The 13,023-nt window shown below is 34.9% G+C and overlaps 1 protein-coding gene across 1 annotated transcript in view; it reads left to right on the forward strand.

Annotated features, from left to right (window-relative positions):
- Positions 1-10,715, forward strand: part of LOC126355635 (uncharacterized) — a 427,254-nt gene extending 416,539 nt beyond the window's left edge. Inside the window, exon 8 of the mRNA XM_050006001.1 lies at positions 3,192-10,715. Within this exon, the coding sequence (XP_049861958.1) occupies positions 3,192-3,602 (411 nt within the window). The 3' untranslated portion in view covers positions 3,603-10,715. The remainder of the gene's footprint in view (positions 1-3,191) is intronic.
- The last annotated feature ends 2,308 nt before the right edge of the window (positions 10,716-13,023 follow it).

The following is a 13,023-nucleotide window of genomic DNA, read 5'->3' on the forward strand; positions in this document are numbered from 1 at the left end:
CAGATCGCCATTCCTTGTTGTCGGGTCGTATGGCGCGCAACCGTCTTGTTCGTATCCTCACTGCATGGGATATCTCCAGACAAGTCTTCATTGGTCATCGGGGCTCTGTTAGAAGCGAGACTCGTCACTGAAGACAATTCTTAACCTGTCAATGCAATTCCAGAATGAACGCGTGTCTGGACATGCCCCAGACATTGGTGGGATATCAATCTGACTGTCACCTGTCATACGGCTAGACAAGAAGGAGTGATGGTCTCGAGTTCCATTTCTTTTCATAACAGAACCCCTTTTGTTCCCATTCTTGACAGCCTTATGATACAGTGGGACATCGACGGTATTCTACGCCCTGTATTAGGCTTGCATTTCAGCAATATAATGTCCACCTGCACACGGCGGAACTTTCCAGTGCTGGTCTTCACGCTTGCCAAACCCTACCTTGGCGCCGGCCGGGGTGGCCGATCGGTTCTAGGCGCTACAGTCTGGAACCGCGCGACCGCTACGGTCGCAGGTTCGAATCTTGCCTCGGTCATAGATGTGTGTGATGTTCTTTGGTTAGTTAGGTTAAAGTAGTTCTAAATTCTAGGGGACTGATGACCTCAGAAGTTAAGTCCCATAGTGCTCAGAGCCATTTGAACCCTACCATGGCAAGCAAGGTCGCCGGATCTCTAGTCAATTGAGAACGTCCGGAGGATTACAGGCTGATGCTTCCTATCATCTCGAGATTTTGACAATCTGATGGCAACATTGGACAGAATTTGGCATGATTTCCCTCAGGAGGACATCCAACAACTTTGTCAACAAGTGACAAGGCGCTAACTCCTTGCGTAAGGGCCAGAGGTGGAGGAACACATTAGTGACTTGCTCAACTTGCGAAGCTTTCTCTCTTCAAAAAATCATGCAATTTTTCTGGAACTATAATCATTTAGAATCTCTGCGATTCGGATAATTCCTTTGTGGTGTGTCATTTCTTTTTCCTTGTATAGATTACAAAAACGTGGAAATGTTCTACATCGATTTACTTCAAACTTTTACACAATACTCTGAAACTATAATTATTTTTTCTGTACATGTAAACTGCAGTTACAGATTTTTGTTCCATTCGAACAATCCCTTCGTGGGGCCCCGTCTTTATCGTCACAGAGTGTTTGTCAGTCAGAATTACGGGTCACATTCTGTGTGGAGAATCTAAAAAATAAGCTACTGCTGTTGAAGCGTCTTGCCAAAGTAAACAATTCTAATGAAATTAAAGATCTCGAAAAAACCACTAAGAAACTATATAAGAAAATTGTTGAAACAAAGATACAACACAAATCTCATAAAAATAGTAAAAACCAATGCAAAACATCCAGGTCAGTAATTAATACTGTCAAAGGTGAAGTCAGGAACTTTAACAAGACAGTCCCAACACCAGCAGATACATTCACTAAATATTTTGTAAGCTGTGCTGATGATATCAAAAAGTTGATCAGTAGACCCAATGTAACATGTATAGATTATCTTAAGAGAGCAAACCTAAATCATAATAGGGCAAGATCATCATTGAAACAATTTAAAGAGGTGTGCAAACATGAAGTTCTTAAAATAGTCAAAGAAATGAAAACTTCATACAGCAAAGATATTCTTAATATGTCAAACAATCTATTGAAAGAAATCATACATTACATTGCAGCACCATTAACATATTGTATGAACCTGTGTCTCATAAAAGGGGTTTTTCCTGATCCTTTCAAACTATCCAAGGTAAGTCCAGTCTTTAAGAAGGGTATCAAATCAGATGCTGCAAACTACAGATCAATGTCACTAATTCCAGTACTAGGAAAAGTCTTTGAAGGCGTAATATAACATCAGATGTATGAGTATGTAGAACTAAATGGTATGCTAAGTGCATCACAGTTTGGTAACAGAAAAAGACGGTCAGCTATACATGCCATAGAGCTCTTAGTCAAAGATATTTTAGCAGCATTCGAGGACCATGCTCACACACAGGTAATCTTATGTGATCTGACCAAAGCTTTTGACTGTGTTGACCACTTGCTTTCGCTCTCTAAACTTGAGTACTATGGAATATGTGATAAAAGCTTAAAACTGATCAAATCATACCCCAATAAAAGGAAACAGGTGGAGAGTTCAGGAAGTCATCTGTCAAACACGCTCGAGTTTCAACATGGATTGCCACAGGAATCTAAATTGTGTCCACTTCTTTTCCTTGTACACATAAATGATTTACCAGGAAATATAGATGTAAAGACATATATGTATGCAGATGATAAAACTTTTCTGTCTTTAACCATGTACTTGATAACCTTGTAAGTGATATGAAATTGGCAAAAGAAAATGCAACATCACGGTTTAATGCAAATGGCCTGCTATTAAATGAGGAAAAGACCCAGAATATGTGGTTCAGTCTATCAAAGACCACAAAATTAGAAAAACAAAAGGCAAAGTTTTTAGATATCGTACTTAACAACAGTCTAACATGGAACTCTCATGTTGAGCACATAGCGGTTAGGTTGTCAAGAGTTATATATCTGTTGAAGAGACTGATGTGCTGTGTGACATTTGAGTACGTAAGGACAGCGTACTTTGCCTTTTTTCAATCTGTTTTAAGGTATGGGTTAATATTCTGCGGAGACAGCAGAAAAATAAATGAAATTATGGTGATCCAGATGAAAGCAATCAGAGTAATGGCTAAGGTAGATAATAGAACACATTGTAAACCATTGTTCATTAAATATATAATTTTAACAATTATTAATTTACATATTCTTGACAGTCTTAACTACATACTTGCTGAACTAGGCATTTTACGTGTAACAAATCAAAGGCATGACTACTATACAAGAACCTGTACTTCTCTGTTGTTGCCACAAACCAGATTAGCTAAAACTAACAATAGTCATAAGTATATGGCAATTTGGCAATTAAAATATATAACAAAGTGTCTATTATTGTGTCAGTCAAGCTTGACAAATGATTTAAAGAAAATGTACATAACTTCTTGTTAAGTAATCCACCGTATTCATTAGAAGAATTTTTAAAAATGCCCAATATCAACTTAAATATGCAAAAATTTATTTTGTAAAATTAATAGGTTAAGTGAACTGACGAAGTATATTGCATGTAGTGATGCTGAATGACCAATAAAGAATCTGAATCCCTTGTTTGTGACGTGCACCTTGGAACCTGCCCAGGAGGAGCTCCTGCAGGAGGAGCAGCGGCAGCTGGGCAACGGCAGCGACTCGGCAGCCCCGGGCCTCCACCGCACCGGCAGCCTGCCGCCCCGTGTGCGCGCCGAGCCGACCCAGGAGGAGAGTGGGGCGCAGCAGCCCGGCAGCAGGCTGGAGCCCGTGGCGGAGGCCGCCGCCCCCAGGGCCGCCTACAGCCCCCGCAAGCGCGCGTCCCTGCCCGCCATCTCGGCCGGCCTCTGCAGGCCGTCCCCGCGTCTCGAGGGCTTCACGAACGACATCTCGCCGCTGCGGGAGGTGGCCGACCAGAGTCCCGAGGCCGAACGGTGCACCGGCACCAGGACTTTGCAAGATGGCGTCAGTGAAAAGCCTTTCGAGAACAAGTCTTTCGTGTCAACAGATCAAATGGCGAGCTAACTTTGTAGCTCAGACACTGTACTATGGCCGCTAGTGACACGAGCAATGGAATCTGAAAATGGGGAACTAGGTTTCGCTCAGTATGGACGGGAAACGAAACCGATAATTAATGTGTCGTACAAGTACTGAACTTCATTAAATCCCATAAAGACGGGACATGTAACCGGGCAGCTGATTGTATCAGTTACTTCTTTCAGAAAGAGTAACTGAATCTACGTATATATAATTCTGTGACAAACAATAAAAAAAAAATCTGTGCTTCATCTGAGCTAAACAGTGCTAGTTTTGTAACTACATTTTTTTCCTTAAAATTACAGGGAGACAGAATGGATGGACTGTATTTATTTTAATAAGCCTAAATTCTATACTCTATTACTAGAGTTTCATTACTTAATTCACTGTTTACTATAGTGCATTTTACCACGATTTATTCATCTCTTCCCCCCCCCCCCCTCTCCATTTTTTCCTTGTTTTTTCCTATCTCATTTTGCCCTTTCCTCCTAGTTATTAACTGCACTATTCATTTAACTTCATTTTTCTCTTCCACATAATCTTTACTAACCTCTCAATCTACCTTTCCTTCATCTCTGTACTGAAGCTAGCACAGTGGTTACCAATGTTCGGTCTTTGACCTCATTTATTAGACATCTATACTCGTAACAGCTTCCAGACTTAGTAACCTGCACATCATTTGCAACAGTCCCCACTATATCGCCCTTTCTTTCCTGAAGAAGCAACTAACAATTCCGAAAACTGGGATCGATTTTCCTATTTTGACATATGCCAGTCAGTACTTGAGTATCACCTACTGTCCAGCCATTGTCTCCTTTTAATTTTGTAGTTTTATAGTGAATTTCCGTTATAATGCGATTATCTATTTTACTTTGTTTTGGAAACTTTTTTATATTTGTTGCACAGTTTAACTCAATTTATTGTAGAATCAATATAGAATTTAATAACAACTTCATATTGTGCAAAAGCGTGAAGCACACATCACGTATTTTACCTTGTAATTTTTCGAATGAGCACATAATTGTTTGAGAGAATTGATGTCAATGTTTAACTCCCAAAGAGAATTTTATTTCTAAATGCAACCATTCCAATTTTACTTTTATATAGGGCAGAATCATAACCTAGCTGAGATAATAATAACAGATTGTTCCCTTACGATTAGATTGACCATTTACTTAGCTCCTTGTGACAAGTTCTTGTCTAAAATGTTGGTCATTATCGTTCTTCTCTACACATTAATAAATGTTACATGGAAACAGTAATTGTAGGGTTGGTTGATGCTTCCACTTCACAATATTCTGCATGTAAAATTATCCCACATAAATAATGAGAGCGTTATTATGGACACTTAGCTCTTTAATATCAGTGTTTACTAATCATTAATTGTTAAATGCTGGTGAAGTTTTGGATATGCTTTCTAGACCGTCAGATGTTGCTATGTTAAAGTTAGGCAGTCTCAGGGACAGACGATAGGTGTATGTAAACAAGTGGAAATGTTTAGAACTCATATACCATGCATCTCTTAACCCAAAAAACAATTTGCTACAAAAATTAAAATGACAAGCATCTAGAGTGACTCAGAGTGCCTTTTGCTTGTTTTGTTTTAAGAGCATCTTGACCGTTATTTGCAAAGTTCATATTCTTTAATTGATAAAATATTACGTTTTCACCCCAGAGATCGGAAAGTGACAGCAACAGTAATAATAACATTCTCATATACCAACAGGGTACCATACTAGGTATGATACTGTGTTATTATACCAAGGATCATCCTGCCAGTAATTAAATTATATTTTTTAAATATATAAAACCAGAAGGACATTATATACAATCCTATGACAGTAAGACGTTCATAGTGTAATATATAATGCCCTTATTTTGCAAGGTGATATAGTGGGCCCAGATAAATACAAAACCCTCTTTCTAAGTTCGAATGACAACACAATTGTTTAATTATATGGGCACCTCATTTACTGTGCACCACCTCGAAATATCTTATCAGTAATTACCATTTACACTGTCTATGGGCTATATAACATAAAATATGTAAACTTTTCAACCATTTTAGGAATCTGTGAGATATGAGAGTAAAGTATAACACATATTCAGAAAAAGGAAGGTGCCTTCATTTGTTTTAAAATAAGCAGCTGACAAGGTTAAATGCCCCCTTTCTTTATCTTATCTTCAATCAAAAATCTTTATATTAGGGAACATTCAGAAATGCAAAAAGATGAAGCACACTATACAGCATAACATTAAGGATTATGCTAGAACAACATTATGCTACATTCTTAACACTGTTGGGTTCTGAAGAATTGAGTAACAAATTTTTGATTAATAAGTGGTTTGATAATTTATTCTTTTTCGTTTTATTATTTAATTTTTACTTACATACCCAAATGTTGGATTATACAAAAAATAATAATCTAATTTTCACTTGCTATATTAATTCATTACCTTCTACTTTTCTTTTACATGTAGTTTACCTATTGTGCACATGATATCACTATAGGGGTACCTTCATGAGTTATTCTTATAACTTATGCATAAAATGCTAGTTTTTGTATCAGTTACTGCTCATATTCAGTCTGCAGCACAGTAGTTATGTATTTACAAGTACAGTAGCACGTTTTACTCTATGAAACTCCTTGCTTTCAAGTACAGCTGCAGAGCATTTTTGACGGAAATTCAACTTAATGTTTGGTAGGAGGCATGTGGGAGAAGTACTGTCTATTCAAAATCTTCCAATTTTGTCTTAGTAAAACTTTCACTTCAATTTTTCGTATAAGGACCAGATTTATTTCCTTTTACTACATACTCTGCTATAGACCTCAAGTCAGTTAGCGAGGAACGGTTGCTCAAATGATTTAAGAGCCTCTCATTTTTCTTTACAACAGTATACATAATATTCTTACATAAGCACCATGGTTTCATTACTAGAACGCATCAGAAATTTTCTCTGTGATAGGCACAATGTAACATACTAATTCTGTGACACATTAAAACCATTGGTTGGATGTTGGAAACAGTGACTTCTACAACGGTATATGTATCAGACTACTATTACTTTTGCAGTGCTTTCGTACAATTTATATCTTAATTACATTTTTTTTAATTTAACACTCAGCAAAGAAAGTCTTATACAGTATAGTATGTTTGAAAATCATATAAAACTTGTCTTGAAAAAACATGCATATCTCTAATCAAGTGTTAACCACATCATTCACTTTATTAATCTGACAAGTACGAACTATATTCCTGACAGAAGAGTTCACCTGTATGACATTGAGAACTGCCACAACACTTCTAAAGTGTTTTGCCGACAAATACACTTTTAAAAGCAAAATAATCGCACAATCTGTCTGAATTATCAAGTCAATTTTTATTATAAAATTCCTATATTTGTGGTAAGGAAAAATATGTATTACAGGTAAAAAACAATGAGCCGGGCAACCCCGCCATTACCTTTCTGTTGGAAACATTTATAGCAAGTTACCCATTTTTCAGACATTCCTAGAGCTACTGTGTTAACTGAACTATTACGCCACACCTTTTTGAGTGATGTTGTGTCAAGTAACTTTAAGTGATACTGGTACATCAAAAATGGTAGCTTGTCATAATCCATCCCAACAACTCTCTTCCCAATTACATGATCTCCATTTACATTAGTTTCATTCCTTGGCTTCCTGCAACTAATTTCTTTTGAGAGCTTATTTGTAAATATGTGCTGCACTGGTTCTCTCCTTTCTTTTTTTCTGTACTCTCCACCACCCTTTTGTAATCGTTCCTCTAATAGTTTATATCATTTAATTCTGTCTCCACACTATGAGTTCTTTCTGTCAAGCCTTGTATTTAACTTACCAGTGGTCTTCATATCACCATTAATACACTGGATTATATCTTTATAGCCTGTAGTCCCACATCATCTACACTCCTATCATGCATCTGCAGTTTCCCCAAATGTTGTATTATAAACACTTTATCTTCAGTTAGCGTTCGCATAAGTTTGCTTTAACATTTCTTCTTCTTATATTACTCTATCATCAATTTTGTTTTCTAAGGGTGTAGATAAATTGGAAGTTTACTTTTATACTCTGGCTGTATTGTTAATGTTTCTAATCTGTATGTGAGTACACATCATAATACTCCTGAAATGCTTGTCTCTGAACTTCATTTTCCACTTTCACATGTAGTTACATCATGATTAGCACTACTATAGAGAAATCGTTTTACACTTTATAGCTGTTTCTGCATTATGTATGGTTTCTTCTGAAATTTTTGGCCCTCTCTCACCACTGGGTGTTGCCTTGTGCTTCGTCATGATGCAGGCATTCTATGTTGATGTCTGTAAATAGGTCATGTAGCCAGTCCATACAGGTCATTTACCATCGAATTTCAATGACAGCTCATGTATTGCTTGTGTGTCCCAGTCAGCTTGAGCTGCAAATCTCTTAAAACATAGACAGCTTCACCTCATCTTCTCAACTGTACATGCCACTCTGTACCACCTGCGAATTTTCCTATGATCATGAAAAGGCAGACCAGATGTTTATGAAAACATTTTGGTTTCTGCTGCAGAAAGTCTTTGCTCGGATTCTTTTATTGTGCACCAATATTCTACACTAATGCAAATAGGTTATTACAGTGCAACATATTTTCGACTATTGTATATAATTCCCTAAAAATTGTTTTTGGCGTATACAACTTGGATATACCTAATTAGTTCTTAGCTATAGTCCATTATTTTCATGAAACAGTAAACAAATACTACAGTATTATTTGATGACAGCATTTGTACCAGTGTCAGGTACCGGGACTTACATTCTGTCTACTGTAACACACATTTTATAGCATGCAACGTTCACAGAAAACAAAAGCATAATATTTACGGAAGAAAAGTAGTAGTGTGCTTAAAGTGACTATGACTTAGCGACTATAATGGTTTCAAGTAAAACATTTACAATTTTCAATAGTTGAAAAGATTTGTTTGAAGCCTAAAGGATAAAGCTTAGAAAGTAGGAATGAATAGCATACATCAGACTGAACAAACGATTCAGGAAGAGCAAAAGTGACAGCCGGAAGAGTGATATGCAGACAATTAACTATTTGTTAAGTACATACATATTAAGGTGCAGGATGGCAGGATGAAGTTGTAGTAAAAAAATCATAAAAAGAGTACAAATGGAAATATACACTCATTTAAACAGTAAGTACGAAACATTTCAAATATGATAAAACAATAAGAACAAGGAATGTTGTAGATTTTAAAAAATGTGCCCATTTGGAAACAGAAATAAATAAGGCCAAATAAAAAAGTGAAGGAGGTGGCTAGAATAGCAAACAGGTGGTCGAAATTCCATCTACATCTTTCTTTGCTTTTTCCCCTGCATAATGTCAGCCACATAAGTTCTTACACATTGATGTGGCATATTGGGGCACCTTATATCCCTAAATCAGAGGATGAAATAATGAGAGAAATGTGTGAAAAGAATGTTTCCCTGCACAGTGTTACAGTGAAATTTATAGCTCATTCTTCATAATATCTATCCCACAAATTAAGCAGAAATTGACATAACAAGAGAAATAAATATTAATTAGCTTCTTTGAACAATGCAGAGATAGTAATTTATAATAGCTCCCTCATTTTTATATATTTTTCTTAATTTTTATTTCCAAACAAATAGCAGACAAATGCTACCCAACAGCAGCTTGTTCCCCACAAACTGACAAAGACACCTACACAGCAGCAGACGTAAATCTATTCCACATATTTGTGTTCAGCCTCAGAGTTTTCGGAATGCATTGTTGGTGCTAATAAACATGATGACTTTCTGTACATATGTGATTAATATTAGATTCATAACACATTCATGGAATAAAATTGCTAATGTTGTTAGCTCCTGAAAACACGACCATGTTATAAGATTTTTGGGACCTATTGTTGAATACCATGTCTACAGAGAATGAAAATGAAAAAGATGTTCTTGTTAACTAATTATAGATCTGTTATCAGATGTTTACCTTGTAGCTCTGTTCTTCTGTTGGAAAAGAGAAAGATAATTTTAATTTGCTTATAATATGTTTAATAACTCAGCAATTCAAGGTTTGTTAAGTGTATTGCATATATGAGTAAACAATGAACAAAATAGAATAATTTCAAATAAAATTTCAATTTTGTGAATACTCTTCAAAAACCCACTTATCTACTTTGTTGTTATCGTTAGTACAGACACTAGAACAAAACTCTAAGCCTTGCCAAAAACAGTGTTATTTTTCATAACATAATATTATTTCTTGATTAAAACATCCTTTATATTTCATTTTATCCACATCAGCCTTATACTAGCATCCAGTATTAAGTCCAACAATTGAATGTGAAAGTGTCTTGTGGATGGCTATTTCAACAGCATTATAAAATTTTAATTATAATTCATTGATTGAAATTTTTACAAAGACCCGTTTCTATTTTCTTATACAAGCAAATTAAACTGAACAGGAAATAAAATGTATGTATACTTGCAGATATAGACATGTTCACAGTGGCTTATCAGTAAAACGCTATTTTTAATATACCTTGATATAATTCATACATTCAGTACATACATATATATATATTTAAACTCTGTTTATGTTATCTTCACTACATATTTGTTAAAAGATTCTTGTAAGAATTACACGAAACAAAATACAATGTAGCATGGAAACAATGTTTGACCATTTTTGATTCAGACAGAAAGTACTTTATGAAGCAGAACATGAAGTAAAAGATACACTAAGTAGAAAAAGCTGTATTTAAATAATATTAATCAATATATCAACAAATAAATAGGCGAATGTCACATAAATAAGAAATATAGGACAAAATTATGAAAACACAGTACAGGTAACTTTATTCCTTTCATCATACGGGTGCCAAAATTTAAAATAAAGTTTATAAAATAAATGCCTAAATGTCTGAATACATTTCATTTGATAATTAAACAAAGATTGTGCTCTGAATTTTGATTCCTGTTTCAATTTTTGTCTAGTGATGAAATCTGTTTATTGTGGATAAATTAATAACAAGTGACTTGAAAATCTAGTAAAATCCAAATTGCTAGATCAATATCATGAAAGCTTTTGTCAAAAAAATTAAATTAATGCCATTCACACATCGTTAGCAAATCTTCTAAGGCATATTGTTTTTTATTTCATATATTTGTGAATTTAATCATGCATTTGGTATATGTCAAACAGGCTAAGTTTCAATTTCATATTCGACATAGTGTACAGATCCATACATTGCTTCAGTGTGATTTGTTATTTGCTTTCACCTTTTACGCATTTCGAGATAGTCTAAACACAATGTTCTAAAAATTTAACATTTGATGCATAGGCGAAGTATCTTTAGCATCATTGTACATTGATGCCCAGCGTTTTATTCATAACCACAACAAAACTAGTTGTTAATGGACCCGCAATGGGTATTTATCCTGTTCATTCATGCAATCGAAACCAAAAATGTAATATACATAATATGCTCTTTTGAAAAGCAGCACATATCAAACTTAGAAAAACAGTTCCAAAACAGACAAAGCGATGATAAGTATGCATGTAGTACATCATATTTTGAAAGACAAATACAATTCAATTGCCTTAAATGAAATGGCCTTAAACATGTAAGCAGATGTTGTTTGTTTGGGAATCTCATGAACGTTTCTGCTGGCTGCATTTTGAACACACCAACTGTCAAAGTTTGACAAGTTTCATGTTGACATACATCTCAACACAGTCCCTAAATTTTTAGAAACAGTCATGAAGTGTATTTTAGGTTTTTGTGGTATGGCCTATATGACAAGTGGTACTGCATTTGATTTGTGATCCAATGATGGCGACTATTGCTACACATTGCTTGAAAAACTGCAAACTACCTTGAAGCTATGAGCTCATTTCTCGGTAGCACTGTATTTTCGAGCTCTGTTGTAAACATTATTTCAACAGTGATGTTGCACAGGTTTGCAAGATCTAATGAACTGAATTTAGCAAGTAAGGCTATTTTTGGGAGTTATTTATGCAATACATATTTTACAGTCAACTGTTCTGTAACTTTATGTAACCAAATTTGGCATTTATTTACGAGTTACTGTTGATAGTTGTCAAGTTAAAGTAATGACGTTTAGCATATTGTTCTTGTGCTTTTGAGCTTGATGCTGAGCTAATGAAAAAAAGAACCTAACATGATACAGTTCTGAAACGTATCTGTCTAAATAGTGAGCCTTGTCAATGATTCCAAGTATCAATAATTTAAGAATGACATTAAAGGGTTGGTCAAGGATGAAATATAAGGAAAGAGGTACCTATACATAATTCAAGACATTTTATGGTAAAATTATGCAAGATTTATGCACAAGATTCTTGAAAACAGTATCACAAATTCTATTAAAACACACAAACAAATAAACAATGCAGATTATAAGGACTAAAGTATATTTTCCAACGAAAAAAATTTATATAATTTCTAGAGCAAATAGTAATACTCCATTATTTACCTCCTACAAAAAGTACATGTTCTGATAGAATGAAATAATCGTGCCAGCAGCATTTAGGCCACAGGTAACATTGTGGAATAGAAGGTGGGATAGGCAGTGCAGAAAAGAGTATTACAATTCAAAAGAATGAATATTTCATGACTGACAGTTCACAATCATTAAATATTTTTAATCGCCACTTTCAAAATTTACCAGCAGAAGTAGAAGCAAAGTTGACCTGAAAAAAGGGAATATAAAAAAGTCATTTCTTAGAATTTTAAACAATTTAATGTAAGACCAAGTTAAAAGATTTTTAAAAGTTCTTAAAAAACGAATTTTCATTTTCTTTATCTACATTACAAGAGAATTATGAAGAATTGTCCCTCATCAACAAATAATACCCTCAGCAGAGCATTTCTAGTGCAAGGAATTTTTCCAGGCAATGAAATTAAATGTCAATCATTAACATTTTCCATCACATCTCTTATACATAATATCAGTAATCTTCCATATAAGAGATGTGATGGAAAATTTTTGTGATCAACATCCTATTTCTTTATCCACAACCCTTTCTAAAAACAAATTTTAGAAAGTAATACAGTCAAGAGAAATATTACATCCAAGTAAAAAAGCTACTTAGTGTGTCTTAGTTCACATTTGAGAAGGGGTGCTAATTGAGAAGGTCATTTATACATTTACCCAGCAAATACTTGAAGCTTGATATATTGCTATCAACAACCGATATTTTTCAAAATCAGCCAAAGCAATTTTTTATGTAGATGATAGGAATCTTTCACACAAGCTTATATGTTGAGGAATTAATGGTGTCACAAACATGTCGGTGGATATCATTTAAGTGAATACCAAATGTTGTGTAAAATAATTTTAGAGTGGGGGAAAAT

The sequence above is a fragment of the Schistocerca gregaria genome, chromosome 3 (assembly GCF_023897955.1).
Source record: "Schistocerca gregaria isolate iqSchGreg1 chromosome 3, iqSchGreg1.2, whole genome shotgun sequence".
Taxonomy (NCBI): Eukaryota; Metazoa; Arthropoda; class Insecta; order Orthoptera; family Acrididae; genus Schistocerca; species Schistocerca gregaria.